Source organism: Erpetoichthys calabaricus, chromosome 11 (assembly GCF_900747795.2).
Source record: "Erpetoichthys calabaricus chromosome 11, fErpCal1.3, whole genome shotgun sequence".
In the NCBI taxonomy this organism is placed as follows: Eukaryota; Metazoa; Chordata; class Cladistia; order Polypteriformes; family Polypteridae; genus Erpetoichthys; species Erpetoichthys calabaricus.
In genome coordinates this window covers 163,943,557-163,959,194 of record NC_041404.2, presented here as the reverse complement: position 1 = coordinate 163,959,194, position 15,638 = coordinate 163,943,557, and the positions used below count along the sequence as shown (strand labels likewise).

Here is a 15,638-nt window from a genome sequence, read left to right as displayed (position 1 = left end):
CACTCTTTTGCTCACATATTCATTGTGTCTTCATTACATGTCCATACCACTTTAACCTACTTCCCTGTACTTTCCTAGATAAACACCTCTGATTGTTTCATTTCTTATTCTGTCCTTTTTGTAACTTCACACATCCGTCTCAATGTTCTCATTTCAGCCACATCTAACATCTTCTCCTGCACTCCCTTTACTGCCCAAGTCTCAGCTCCATACATCTTTGCTGGTCTTATCACTGTCTTTAAAACCTTACCTTTAACTTTCACCTTAATTCTTAGATCACACAATACTTCCGGCACCTTCCACCAACTGTGCCATCGACACTACACTCTGTGGGTTTATCTCTGTTATCTAATTCTCCATGGTGGGCTACCACTGATCCTAGATATTAAAACATTTCAGTGGCTTTCCCCACAGGCTAACTTCTGAATCCTGATCATCATTAAACCTCACTTATTCTATCTTCTTCCTGTTTATCTTCAATCCTCTATCTTACAAAGCCCTTCTCTATTCTTCCAACTTCCTCTCCACTTCATCTTTTCTGGTGTTACACAACACAATATTGTCATTGAAAAGCCTGCAGCAGGGGAAATGGTCTTTTATCCTATGAATCAACACATCCATAACCCAATCAAAGAGGTAAGGACTTCAGGAAGATCCCAGATGCAGACCTACTCAAACTGGGGCCTTATCTGTTACCCCAGGACTGCTTTTTCCAAGTCCTCACTCCCTCATGCATATCCTGGATGGTCCTCTTTCATGCTCCTCCAGATCTCCTGATGTGGATCTCTATCATAAGTCTTCTCCAAATCAAAAAACACCATATACAGACCTTTCTGTTTTCTCAATGTTTCTCTATGAGCTGTCTTAGTGCAAAGATTGCATTGGTTGTTCCCCAACTTGACATAAAACCAAACTGCTCCTCCCATATGGTGGTCTCTTCCTGGACCTTCAAAATACCTCAGCTAGACCACTGGCTTTACTCACCCACTCACTGTCCAATTGGTTATTGTACTTTGGTTGCACCATAAAGAGCCAACCAGGCATCAACGTGGTTCAGCAATGTTCAGTGAGTGCCACTTTATTAGGTCCCCCTGAATTGTTTGAACTTAGGACTCAGCATGGGGCTGGGAACATTCTTTACGGCTTTTAGGCCAATTCAATAGCACTGTGCAATTTCTGCAGATTTTTTAGTTACACATTTATGCTTGAAGTTCTTTGTTTCAACTCAACCCAGAGGTGATCTATTGGATAGACTTGAGGACTGTGTAGGCCATCAGAGTAAAATTAAGTTGCTGCTATGTACTGTACATTGGTCAGCTTGAGAAGATGTAGGTTTTATGACATGGCATATCATCCTCCTGGAAGCATCTATTTGACTGTGGACATTAAGGAGCTCCTTGTAAGATTTCCGACCAGGCAGTCAGAAGGTTAGTGAGAAGAGTAGCACTTGAGAATAACTACAGAAAAACCAAGAAGCATCTGGCACAATAGGTAATGCTCTCAACACCACCATCTCTGTGCACAATCAGCCCAGAAGACAAATTGAAGATTGCTTAAAGTTTGCTACCTAACATTTGGAGAGGCGTGTAGGTAACTAAGAGAACATATTGTGGTCAGATGAGACAAACATCAAACATTTCATTAACAATATGACTTGCCTTGTTTGGAAGAGAAATGGGTCTCCTCATGATCCTAAAAATACCATACCCACCGTGAAGTTTGAAGCTGGAAGCACCATAGTGCAGTATTATCTTCTCATGGTACCATCAGGTTTCAAATTATCCAAGGGAGGATGCATGGAGCCATATACCGGGATATTTTAAAGAAGAATCTTGCCATCCTCCAGGATTATGAGAATGAGATGCAGGTGAGCCTTCCAGCAGGACAATGATCCTAAACATACAGCAAAGGAGACTCTCAAGTGGTTCCAGTGGTAGGTAATAAAGCTGTTGGAATTGCCCAGTCGATCATCAGACTTAAACCCAATGTGGAAGGAGCTGAAGATGAAGATTCACCAGAGGAACCCTGAAATCTTCAAGATTTAAGACTGTCTGCATAGAATCCAACCTGAATGTTGTGACAGACCCATTTCTTCATACAGGAAGCCACTTGAAGCTGTCATTGCAAACAAATGTTTCTTGACCAGGTATTCAGTTAACTTAAGTTGGCATGTTTTCCTGTGTCATTCTTCATTATTGCACATACCTTTTTTATATATTGGAATGTTGCAATTTCCTTGGCTGCGTTGTTGTGTTTAGTTGATACTAACGTCTTGTCCCAATTTAATGTGAATAGCTGCATTGTATATATATTATACCCGTTTGTACCCATTGTATTATATATATATATACTAGCCATCCCCCTGTGGCTTCGCCCGTGTAGTAGTGAAACAGGACAGTGAGGAGGGCCTTGCCCAACTCCCTACTCCAGACATCACTCTTCCCCTTCCCCTCGGCCCGCTGCATCTGTCTCGGATTAGTGCAAATATATCACTCCTGCAAGCGAACTAAGATTCTTAGCACAATGAGAGAAGTCGCAAAATAAAACCGGAACATTCAAACAAATTATAGAAAAAAATTCTAGCTACATTTTTTTTTGCTTTGCTTTTGGGGCACCATTGGGAAACCCCATATAAATGAAATCTAAAAAACAGAAAAATAACACGCAGGTAAAGCTTTAAGTTATATCTTTTGAGACGGGTGTCTGGATACAACTATGCCAGTTGTTCTGGTTAAGACCATTTTTGGCAGGAAGAGGCAGGTCCAGGTGGACAGACACTTGAATTGACGACAATCTGCAGAGGGAGAGAAATTGGTGTTATAGTACAGTGCCAACCCTTGGAGAGGCAGAGAATTTCTGTCACCAGAGCCCTTATACTCTACCCTATGTATGCACATGGACGTGACAATATATATATAAAAGGACAAGTGTCTCTCCATTTGCCAGGTCTCGATATATACCATTGGATAAAGGATTCATTATAAGCAGTGCTAATGTTTGTAATGCACCACCGGTTGGAATGAAAAATGCAATGCATTACTACACTCAATACAAAATACGTTCCAGTTGATGGTGCACTGCAAACGTTAACACTGAATATGCTGAGGTTTATGTGTCTATGTTGATTACTTACGATATATATGGACATTCAGTATATATGAACTGAATTGCAGCTACATGATTGGCTGTTTAAAGTTATAAGCTGTTGGTATTAACGAGCAAGAGGACCAAATAAGGTTGCCATTGATTGTACAGTGACATGTATGCCAATTAACATTTAAGTGGTAAATAACCTAAAGAATTGTGTAGAAATAAGCATGGCATAATCATCTATGGGGTGCCAAGGTGAAACATTGCTATACATCAGATTTTGCAGCTTAATGAAAGAGGTTTTAAGGTTATTAAAAAAAGGTTTTCATGGAATAAATCAACTGCGTCTAACGGTGTGACTGATTGACTCCGTGGCTCACATAATGGTTTATCACTTACTCCCTCTCAGGCAACTTTGCTGCTTTCAGAATTGTGACTCTTCTCTTCTCCTCTGTAGTGTTTTGCAGAATCTTGCTTCCAGATCTGGTCACTGACAGATGAACTTTGCTTAAGGCTCAATGGGCAAAGGGCACAGAAAGTGAGATTGGCAAAGGCACTCTGAGCATAGAGAGAGAAAGCAAGGGCCAAAAGCGGCAGGTGTGCAAAGAGATAAGTGTTTCCAGGCTGGCACATTTAAATGAGGGCTTCAGGCTATAGACGTTCAGGAACAGAATGCTTTATTTGCCCAGGCAGAGAGACAATGCAGCGTATGTGGTGTTCAAGCACCTGATGTTTTCTTTCATGGCCTGTGTGTTTACAAGTTATAGACAGCGGCTCGGCAACTCACCTGGGCAAGTGCTGGTGAAGTCAGGACCAGGATTGTCCTTTTAGCGGTTGTGTGTGAATGAATCTAGAATCAGACTTCGATGATCCAGTAGTTCTCCATTGTCATCAGAAAAAGAAAAGTGCAGCATTAGTCTGTCAATGGATATGATTGAGTGACATCTTTTCTTGGCCTGTCATTGTGTATAGCTAACTTCCTTATGTTCATTTATTACATGGCTGTGCCACATTTCAGCAAAGAAAAAGACAACTCATGCAGGTCAGATATTTAATTATGTAACTGTGCACGTCTATGTATGATTTTGCAGTGCATGTTGGCTCCGTGCTCAGCACTGCCGCCTCACAACTCCAAGTGGCTGGGTAAGCCAGGTCACTGTCTATGTTGAATTTACACATTCCCTTCTGTTTCCATAGCTCTGGATTTCCTCCCACAGGACAGTGGTAAGTTAATTGTTGACTCTCATTGACCTGGTGTGAGTGAATTTAAGTGAATGCATCAGTTGATCCTGAGATGAACATGCATGCCTAGCGAGGTTGGCACTGACTTCTGCTGGAGCCTGAATTGGACAGAGAAAATGGATGTGTTTCTTACTGTACATCTTCCTGTGTGTGCTTATTTGTTCTCTACCTAGCTCATATGCAAAGGAGTAGTACGATGGGCTCTGTGGCTGCTCCTTTTCATTTCAAGCATTTTTTTAATTAGGTAGACACTCGCGTATTTAATTGACTCGATTTAATTAGACAGCTTCTCCCTGATTGCCTTTGGTCAAATTAGACACGCAAATCACATGCGTCGCTTGTTACCGTACGCTCTTTAAAGATGACCCAGGAGTAGATTCATTCAACAGGTCCATCTCTGAAGGATGATGCATTAGTACAGTGATTAAGACTGCACAGTCCAAGCCCTGTTACTGCAGACTTTTATCATTCTCCATATGGCCCTGAGGGGTTTTTATGGAACACTTGTGACCAATTTACAGATATGTACACGGGTTCAAGGATTAGTAAATCTAGCACTTTTAATGGAGAGACTGGCGTCCCAGCCGGAATGGACTCTTTTCCTTTATCAGGCTGGGAGACCAAGCTCATGAAGGATGCAGAAAAAAGGTGCACCAGGTTAGACAACATGCAAGATAGACAAAATGGATGGAGCATCCTGACCAGGATAAATAATAGTCCATTTCCTGGTCAGGAGACTGCCTCCCATGTGCAGGGTGTTTATCTGTTTGCTGGGTGGCAGTATCCCTTATGGCCAGCCCTGTTATAGTCACCTGCAGGGCACCTTGGGAGTTGCAGTCCAATAGAAGTGTCTTGTTGGGTCCAGTGGGGGAGCTATGGGGAGGTGTTTTGAGTTTCTGTCCGACCCGGAGATGAGGTTTCAACATGGGAAGTACTTCTTGGCTGGGTTGAAAAGGAGGCTCCTCGACTTCATATGGCAAGTCGGAGTCAGGAAAGGGAGTGTTGGACTCCCATTCACCTGGGAATGAGTCGAGGAGACAGAAGAGAAAAGAAGAGAAGAGAAAGAGTTTGGTTTGTTGTGATGTGCTGGGCAGTGCTGACAAGGTAGAAGGCTTTTTCAAAGTACTTTGTAAAATAAACATATGTGTTTGAACCTGGGAGTGTCTGTGAGGTTGTCTATGGGGGTTCAGGGTGCTGTTATGCCCCCTGCTGTTCACAATGCATTTATGACTTTATGGAGAAAGAGAGGTTGGGGGCATGCTGTGATAGCATGTTGCCGAACCCACTCCATAACAAACCACCTGGATTGGCACCCGGGTGTAGCGGGTGACACCTCAGCACCACACTGGAACAGTGTGAGGTTTATTATGGTGGCTGGAGTGCCAATCCGGACACCAACCCCCAAGTTTTCCATGCAAGTTGGAGGACCTGCTTGCAGGGCTCAGTGCAGATTGATGTCATATGCCAAGACGAAGCAATTGCAAGTTAAGGGCCCGACGGAGTAGAGTCACTCCTGGCGTTTACAGGATTCGAATCAGCAACTTTCCGATTGCCGGCGCAGATCCCTAGCCTCAGAGACACCACTTTATGGAACCAGAGTGAAAATAAAGTGTCAAATAAAACAAGGCATGCACATAAATACAAGAAATCCCCTCCTTGTCTTTTGACTTTGTTCTAACTGATTGTGGACCCCCAGGGATGCTGCTGACTGGAGTTCTTGTTTTCTTCTTCTGTGTTGCCAGTTGGCCATAGTTAGACAGTTGGGTTCCATTTAATGTATTTTATTCAATTTGGAAATTATTTTTATTCCTCAGTGTTTAAACATATCTGTGTCTTTTATGTGTATTCCTTATATAATTAGTACATTTTATATTTTCATTTACCAGTGAACTTGTTACAGTTCAGTGCACTCAGTGATGCACGATATACTGTACAACAATATACTTAACTGAAATTAATTTTTATAAAATTATTCATTCTGAAATCACAGTGGTATTTCTTGATCAGAACTGAGGCTCACATACCTGACATCTTTCATGCTTTGCTTCATTCTGTCATATTACATTTAAACAACATCCAGAAACTCTTCAGATGTGTGGTCCAACTCTGTAGCTGCAGTGGAACCTGGGCCAGCTCTAGGCTAAGGCTGAGTATGCACTGGCCTAAGGACACCATAACTTGGGGGGCTCCAAGACTCATCCAAGTCATGCCACTCTTTCCATCAGCTGTCAGTGAATCGTGTCACGCTTAGCATATGTATATGAATGGGCTCAAAACTTCAAGGGGACAACTCCCCACCGAGCATTTCATTTTTATTTGTAAATATGAATGCTCTCTGATCTCCTAGGTGGACAGCCCCCCGGCTTTTCTATCAGTTGTCAGTATAGCACATTGTGTCTAACATATGTATCTGAATGCCCTTAAATGTGCTTCATATACATCTATGAACGCATTCCAGTCCCAAAGGGGGCACGTCCTCCCACTATTGCCCAGGGACACCATATACAGTGCATCCGGAAAGTATTCACAGCGCATCACTTTTTCCACATTTTGTTATGTTACAGCCTTATTCCAAAATGGATTAAATTCAATTTTTTCCTCAGAATTCTACACACAACACCCTATAATGACAATGTGATAAAAGTTTACTTGAGATTTTTGCTAATTTATTAAAAATAAAAAAATTGAGAAATCACATGTACATAAGTATTCACAGCCTTTGCTCAATACTTTGTTGATGCACCTTTGGCAGCAATTACAGCCTCAAGTCTTGTTGAATATGATGCCACAAGCTTGGCACACCTATCCTTGTCCAGTTTCGCCCATTCCTCTTTGCAGCACCTCTCAAGCTCCATCAGGTTGGATGGGAAGCGTCGGTGCACAGCCATTTTAAGATCTCTCCAGAGATGTTCAATCGGATTCAAGTCTGGGCTCTGGCTGGGCCACTCAAGGACATTCACAGAGTTGTCCTGAAGCCACTTCTTTGATATCTTGGCTGTGTGCTTAGGGTTGTTGTCCTGCTGAAAGATGAACCGTCGCCCCAGTCTGAGGTCAAGAGCGCAATGGAGCAGGTTTTCATCCAGGATGTCTCTGTACATTGCTGCAGTTATCTTTCCCTTTATCCTGACTAGTCTCCCAGTCCCTGCCGCTAAAAAACATCCCCACAGCATGATGCTGCCACCACCATGCTCCACTGTAGGGATGGTATTGGCCTGGTGATGAGCAGTGCCTGGTTTCCTCCAAATGTGACGCCTGGCATTCACACCAAATAGTTCAATCTTTGTCTCATCAGACCAGAGAATTTTCTTTCTCATGGTCTGAGAGTCCTTCAGGTGCCTTTTGTCAAACTCCAGGAGGGCTGCCATATGCCTTTTACTAAGGAGTGGCTTCCGTCTGGCCACTCTACCATACAGGCCTGATTGGTGGATTGCTGCAGAGATGGTTGTCCTTCTGGAAGGTTCTCCTCTCTCCACAGAGGACCTCTGGAGCTCTGACAGAGTGATCATCGGGTTCTTGGTCCCCTCCCTGACTAAGGCCCTTCTCCCCCGATCGCTCAGTTTAGATGGCCGGCCAGCTCTAGGAAGAGTCCTGGTGGTTTCAGCCTTCTTCCACTTATGGATGATGGAGGCCACTGTGCTCATTGGGATCTTCAAAGCAGCAGAAATTTTTCTGTAACCTTCCCCAGATTTGTGCCTCGAGACAATCCTGTCTCGGAGGTCTACAGACAATTCCTTTGACTTCATGCTTGGTTTGTGCTCTGACATGAACTGTCAACTGCGGGACCTTATATAGACAGGTGTGTGCCTTTCCAAATCATGTCCAGTCAACTGAATTTACCACAGGTGGACTCCAATGAAGCTGCAGAAACATCTCAAGGATGATCAGGGGAAACAGGATGCACCTGAGCTCAATTTTGATCTTCATGGCAAAGGCTGTGAATACTTATGTACATGTGCTTTCTCAATTTTTTTATTTTTAATAAATTTGCAAAAATCTCAAGTAAACTTTTTTCACGTTGTCATTATGGGGTGTTGTGTGTAGAATTCTGATTAAAAAATGAATTTAATCCATTTTGGAATAAGGCTGTAACATAACAAAATGTGGAAAAAGTGATGCGCTGTGAATACTTTCCGGATGCACTGTACACTTGGGCATTCCCTTAGTGGAGCTGACTTCAGTTGAACACATTTCATCACTCATGAGGTAAATCTGGGAATTTGTGCAAACATATCATGACCCTTCGCTTTCTACACACATTATTGTGTTATACATTCAATTTTAAATGGACAAATTTTCAATTTTTGTCCATCAATCTACACTCAATCATCCATAATGACAAAATAAAATCATGTGGTCAGAAAGGTGTGCAGATTTATTAAAAATCAATTAAGTATTCAGCCCATTAATTCAGTACATTGTAAAGGCCCTTTTGACAGCAATTGCAGTTTCAAGTGTTCTTGGCTAAATCTCTGCAAGCTTTGCTCACCTGGATCTGGGCAGTTTCTTCCATTCGTAAAACTGTGTAAACAGTTATGCTCTGTCCTAAAGTACTACAACACCTATTACTACTACTTCTTATGTGTCACCCTGAAAAATGGCATCAGAAAAATATCCGATAATAAGTCTTTTTTTTTTTTGTGGATGATGTTCCATATGGAGTCCATTGTTTGACCAAATAAAAAAATAATAGTAATGTTTTCAAAGTTGTCTAGCTGCTTGGTTCATGCTAGCTGATCTTCTGCCTCCTATGATGTTGTTTATTTCTTTCAGTAAATACTTTGCGTTTTACTAGTGCATTTTATACCTCTATTGAGTTAATCGATTTTATGTATTTCTTTATTTTTATATATTTTAGCACCATCAATGGCCCCACAGAACATCCAGCTGAACCCTCTAACTGCTAACCAGCTTGAAGTGTCTTGGGAGCCGCCACCTGTGGAGACCCAGAATGGGAACATTCAGGGATACAAGGTGAGACCATCAGGACTTGCATCTTCAGTTTTTGTTTTCATCCTCACTGCTGCCTCACCTCACAGATCCAGCATCTCTGTGGAGTTTGTCCGTTCTCCTTGTGTCTGTGGAGATTGCTAATTGGCCCTGTGCGAGTGTGAGTGTGCCTATGGATGTGTGCGTGAGTGGGTCCTGCAATAGACTGGCGCCCTCTTCACGGCTGACTTCTACCTTGCACCCAGTGCCACTACATGTTCCTGAATTGGATTAAGCAGGTTGGAGAATGTTATGTTATGTCATATTATGGTATGTTGTTGTACCATCCAGCCTGTAGTCAAGTATTTGTATTTGGTTTGCTTTTGAGTTTTTCAGCTTGATTGATAGTTTTATAGTTTCTCGTGGTAAGTTCCATCTTCCAAACAACACAGCAAACCATTCAACTTTCTCACCTCCAATATCTCTTTATTTCACTCATGCCACTGTTTACCCAACGTCCAAAGACTTGTTTCAGCTCTGAATGCAACTAAGCCTTTAGATGACACCCCCACCTCACCTCACCCAATGTCACTGCCAGGATCAGGAGAATCATTTCTTTTGCTTTAAGGGCACTAGGCTTGAGTCCTATCTGAGTGACTCCTGGTGTCTCTGGACCTCTGAACCTTCACTAGGCCTCAATAGCCTTATTGGCCTCCATACTGGCCTCTCTTTTTAAAGAGCAGAACATTCCTTTTTGGAACTGTGGTTGGTTTGTGGGTTCTTCAGTCCTCTGGTGGTCCTCAGTGTCTTGGCTTCTTTCTCTCTTTCTCTCTCTGTCTTATTTTAAAAAGGTCAGGCACCACTAGTTACTTGGTTCTAATATCCCGGGGAAGTACTGTATCACCAATGTTGTCCCAGAATGCCACTTTCAGTTTCTCGCTCGGGTGCCTTTACCAATTCCACTTCAGGGGAAACAAGCATGAGAGGGTCTTCGAGCCCCTAGGCTTGCCTAACCTTCCACACAGGCATGAAGAGTTGATCTTTCTGTCATCTGCTCTCTGCCATTCTTGGGGTGCTCCTGTCATCATGGCAATGATCAGGGGCCTTCAGGATGTCAGTGAAGCACCAATCTTCTATTAATGCACTTTGTTCAGCTTCATGAAATGCACATTATTCAGTTGTTTGTACTTTTTAAAGATTTTTTTTTCTATTTCTTGATTGAAGTTTGATTTTGTCAATGAAACTAAAAGGATATACGTTGAGATAAAAGATTGTTTGTTTTTTCCTCTTGTTCTCTTAAATGGCAATTTTGTTGATTTTTACACGCCACATTTTACATATTTGGTGAATTCAGCCAGGGAATTTCTGGGCCATTGTGAAGACGAATCATCGGTGGCTGCATGTAATGGAGTATGCGAATTCATCAATCCCAGTTTATCTTTGTTGGCAGGTCTATTACTGGGAAACTGACGTTCAAAATGAAACGGAGAAGTTGAAGACCTTATTTCTTCCTGAAACAAGTGTGAGGCTCAAAAACCTGACCAGCTACACCTCCTACTCTGTAAAGATCACGGCGTTTAACGCAGCAGGAGATGGACCTTTGAGTGAACCCAGGACATGCAGGACTCACCCGGCAGGTAGGCAGAAATAAACTCGGCTTAGACATCCCGTGATGGGGAGGGATGATTACAGTTTCTGTGACCAAGAGAGAGTGGCCACCTGCCTGAACAATGGAAGGAGAAAGAGAGGGAAAGAGAGAGAGAGAGATAAAGGAGAATCCTAATGTGTGGAAGTGGCTCCCAAATAGAACCTCGTGTCCCCATTACCTTAAATCCTAACACATCAAAGGGCGCACAGATAAACTTGACAGGCGTCATTTCAGGTGACCACTGTAAGATGAATGGGTTTAAATGACAGTGTCGGGGTCAAGACACAAATAACTGGCCTTAAGGTGCCGTCGAAATGATTGCGACCCTAACATACAGTATGTGGTGTCAGTGCAGGCTCTGACTGTGTGGCTCTGTGAAGAAATGGACTTATTGTGATGTACTGTTTCATTTACATTTGGCATTGAATTGCAAAGAAACACCAAGTCCTTAAACTTTGTCACTTGCAAGTCTCAGGTCATGAGTAAGAAAACCTGTCCGGCTATCATCCCCTCACTTGTATTAATAGTCCTTCTCTCTGTCATATCTGTTTCAGTCAAAGGCAAAGAGATGAGTACAGAAAGAAGTTGTGTTAGTGTCACATATTTTTAAGCGCTACATCTGTATAAAAAACAAAGCAAGCAAATGGTAGTAACATGGAGCAGGTAAATCATCACAGACTAAAAACAAAAAAAGAAACTTTAACCAGAAATCAGTAAGCTGGGAAAAACATCAAATCCAACGTATAAAATCAAAAATGAAATTGCTTAAGCTAATCTTCTGTCACCAACAAATCTTTCCTTTATTTATAACAAAGTGCACACAAATACAAGGGTGAGTCAAGCTAAAGTTAGAAAATGGAATGAACCTTAACAAAACTGATAATGTCATTTCTCAATGTAGTCTCTCAATGCACTTATGACACCTGCCTGGAAGTGCCTGTCTCGTCCTCACCACCTCTCGTGCACACTACATGCCGATTGGTACTACAGTCACCAGCGCAAGTTACTGTGACTTGCTGGAGACCAACGTGAAGCCTGCTATTCGATCCAAGCCGGGGGGGACTGCTGTCTCAAGGAGTCCTTTTGCTGCAAGACAATGACACACACACACTGCTCTGGAGAAACTGAAGTTTGAGGTATTGCCTCATCCTCCTTATTCACCAGATTTGGCACCGTGTGATTTCCACCTTTTTGGACCGCTAAAAAAAAAAAATCTGGGTGGTCGTCGATTCCAGACAGATGACGACATGAAGAAAGAGGTGCACGAGTGGTCAGGAGGACAACATAAAACCGTTTATTCTGTTTTCATTTTATTTAGTCCCACCATGTTTAACAATAGGCAAACACAAAATCATCCTATAGATTTCAGAAGCAGACTGTGAGTGTTTTAATACTACAGTGGCATTTTGAAGTTTTATGGGGGTGTCCTCATTATTTATCTGTGATTTCTTTTTTTTTTTTTTTTTTGCTTTTTACTTTGCTTTAGCCCTATAGTATAAAACACTACTGCATCTGTTGCCTGGGGCCAAGTGTCATCCCCTTTTTTCATTTGCTTCACCACTTTTAATTTAGTGGAAAATCTAACAAAGGTTTTACAAGCAAGGAGGAGAGTCCTTTGCACGTAACTATTTAGAATTGTATTACCGAAGTGGGTGATACGGTGGCCCAGTGGTATCGCTGCTGTCTTGCAGTATGGAGACCAGGGTTTGCATTCCAGGTCCTCCTTGTGTGAAGTTTGCATGTTCTTCCCATGTCTGTGTGGGTTTCCTCCCACTCTCCAAAGACATGCAGGTTAGGTGAACTGATGATGTTAAATTGTCCCAAGTGTGTGTTTGGTGTTTGGGTGTGATCATCCTGACCAGGGTTTGCTCCTGCCTATCACCTTGTGTTAGGTGGGATAGGCTCAGGCCCCCTGTGACCCTGATCTGGATTAAAGTGGGATTGAAAATGGCATGACATGACAGGACGTGATTGCCAAGGTTTATCTATTATTCGGTTAGAACACCAGTTTGATCTTTATAAGATGTGTAAAGCGCCAGATCAATTCAGTTACAGTTTTTATTTTTATTTTTTTTGTATTGCATTTGTCACTGAATGCAAGAGCAGAGCGCTGTGACAGGTTCTCAGGTGGACACAAATGACATAATGAGTACACCGAAATACAGAGTGACGCTTTTGGAACTGGGGCTGCCATTAAGGTCTTTATTATTCAGCAACTACTGCGTCACAAGACCTTAACAAAGACTTATTGTGGTCTTAATAAGACTTAGGAAGCAGTAGCTTTAGTTCAGGGGTGTCAAACTCAATTTTATTCAGGTCTAAAAATAATATTTTATATACCCGATGCAGGCTGAAATATATCAACAAACAACTACTGCCACATTTTCTTTATAAACAAGACACACAGGAACTTTTCTGCTTGTCAAAATCATAAATTCTGCCTCATGTCTCTCTTGAAACTGTCTTCCCTCTTTATCGGCTTTTCATTTTTGGCTCGGAAAGTTACTAGCAGCCATGGGGACCGAAATCAGCACTGAGTGAAAACAAAAATGACATCAGCATATAAAGTCGAGTGAGAGTGGCAGCCCAGTCACTAGCAAAAACTTGTAGCTAAAGAAAAGTACATCCGCTTACTTTGGCATTAATATGCTCACCATTGGAGCACATTAGAAAACCTGGTGCAGATGCTCTGGTGAAGGTCTCAGAACACATTCAGAGCTGGTCGGAAATGGGGAGCTGTCACATTTTGCACAATACACAAGACAGACAGATCGCGTAGGTCGGTAGCAGCAGTCATGACACCTTTGTAGCCTTTAAAAGTGAGCGGAGTGGCAGCAGTGGTATGTGTTGGGCTGCCCCCTTCTTCATGAACCCATCGCACCATGTTCATCACTGAAGGTCTTTATAACAGCGTGAAATGTCACCTTCTTTTCACTTTTTCTTTTTGGGTTATCACCAGCAGCCAGTTTCCACTCTTACTACAGGATGGCAGCTGCATTGCATGGTGTTGTGCAGACAAACATGTGCAGACACAGGTAACTCATTTAAAAGCCAGGTGTAAATCCAGCTAAATTATATACGTAGGTGCAATCTGTATATCAAAGGGGAGCTTAGAGAAAACTAATGATCATCATGGGCTGTATTGTAACACATTTTGAATATTGATGAAGAGAGCTGATTTTAAAAGGTCCAAGAGCTGGCCCTGAATTTGACACCTCTGCTGTAGAATATGGTCTCCCAGTGTTCTGTATCTGTTGTTTGCTACTACGTATAATAACCTTAACAAACTCTGTGTTTGTTCTTAATAAGCACCAGTGAATTTACAATAGGGGCTACCTAAAGCTCATCACTTAGGCGCTTACTGCGGTGTGACGAGATCTTCTTAAAGGCTTTGTTTGTGTAACATATTAATAAGAGACTACAGCAAGCCCTTAAAGTTTCTACTCTAAACTGTTACCCCTTTCAGTTAATCTGCAATTAATAGAGTACCTTTTTCAAAGTCAAAGTGAACTTTATTGTCATCTTAACCATATATAAGTATACAGATAGACGAAATTGTGAAGCTCAGGGTCCACAATATAACAACATGACGTGCAAATAATACATTAAAAATAGAATTAAAATTTAAATTTAAAATTAAAACACAAACAAGACAAGACATTGTGCAAAGACAAGACAAAGAAGTAGCAGCAATATTGATGTTTTAAGATATGTAATATAATAAATAAATAATAGATATAGATAATACAGAAATTATCAGTGTATGATAATAGTTGTTTAAGACGTATAAACAATGACATTTTCACAGCAGAAGGATATAAAGAGTGTCAAAATATTTAAAGGTCAGTATGAGATTTTCAGTTCTTCTCTACACGCACACTCATCTTTGCAGGACAGTGGCTCGCATGTATAAAAGTTCTCTTTTTAGAGGTGGTTGAGGCCGTGTGGAAGATCCCAGGTGGCAGCATGGTGTCAAGGAGTCTGACAGCTTGGGGGTAAAAACTCTCCTGTAACCTGGCAGATCTGGCTCTGATCCTGCAGTATCTTCTCTTGGGTGGCAGGAATGTGAAAAGTCCATGTGAGGGGTGTAAAGGGTCCGGCACAATGCTGCAGGCCTTGCGGACACTGCGTTTGTAAAATATGTCCTGTAGTGAAGGAAGAGGCACCCCAACAATGTTCTCTGCTGCCTTCGCTATCCTTTGCAGGCGCTTGCGGTCAGATATGTTGCAGCTGCCATACCAGACAGTGATGCAGCTGGTCAGAACACTCTCAATGGTGCCTCTGTAGAATATGGTGAGGATGAAAGGGGGAAGACGTATTTGTTAAGCAAGCAATTTATGGTTCAAAGAAAAACATTGCAAACAAATTCCCTATACTCATTCATCCATCCATCCATCCATTATCCAACCCGCTATATCCGAACTACAGGGTCACGGGGGTCTGCTGTAGCCAATCCCAGCCAACACAGGGCACAAGGCAGGAAACAAACCTCGGGCAGGGTGCCAGCCCACCGCAGATACTCATTCATTTTTGGTTAAAATATATACCGCTTGTTTTGTTGTGGCAGGGTCCTAGGGTGACCTTATTACCCTTTATATTGTTTACTACGCAGACCTTAAGAGAACGCCCCAAAAGTCATACTCTCACCACTCTGTCAGGACTGGCTGCTTTGTAGATCAATGTGTCTACTTTTCTGTTACATTCTATAACCCCAGGCAACTAGAACGGGCAG

General features: G+C 42.2%; 1 protein-coding gene across 1 annotated transcript in view; it reads left to right on the top strand.

Annotated features, from left to right (window-relative positions):
- Positions 1 to 15,638, top strand: part of sdk1a (sidekick cell adhesion molecule 1a) — a 1,749,737-nt gene that overhangs the window by 1,694,711 nt on the left and 39,388 nt on the right. The window contains exons 36-37 of the mRNA XM_051933783.1: positions 9,188 to 9,303; positions 10,709 to 10,895. Of these exons, the coding sequence (XP_051789743.1) occupies positions 9,188 to 9,303; positions 10,709 to 10,895 (303 nt within the window). The remainder of the gene's footprint in view (positions 1 to 9,187; positions 9,304 to 10,708; positions 10,896 to 15,638) is intronic.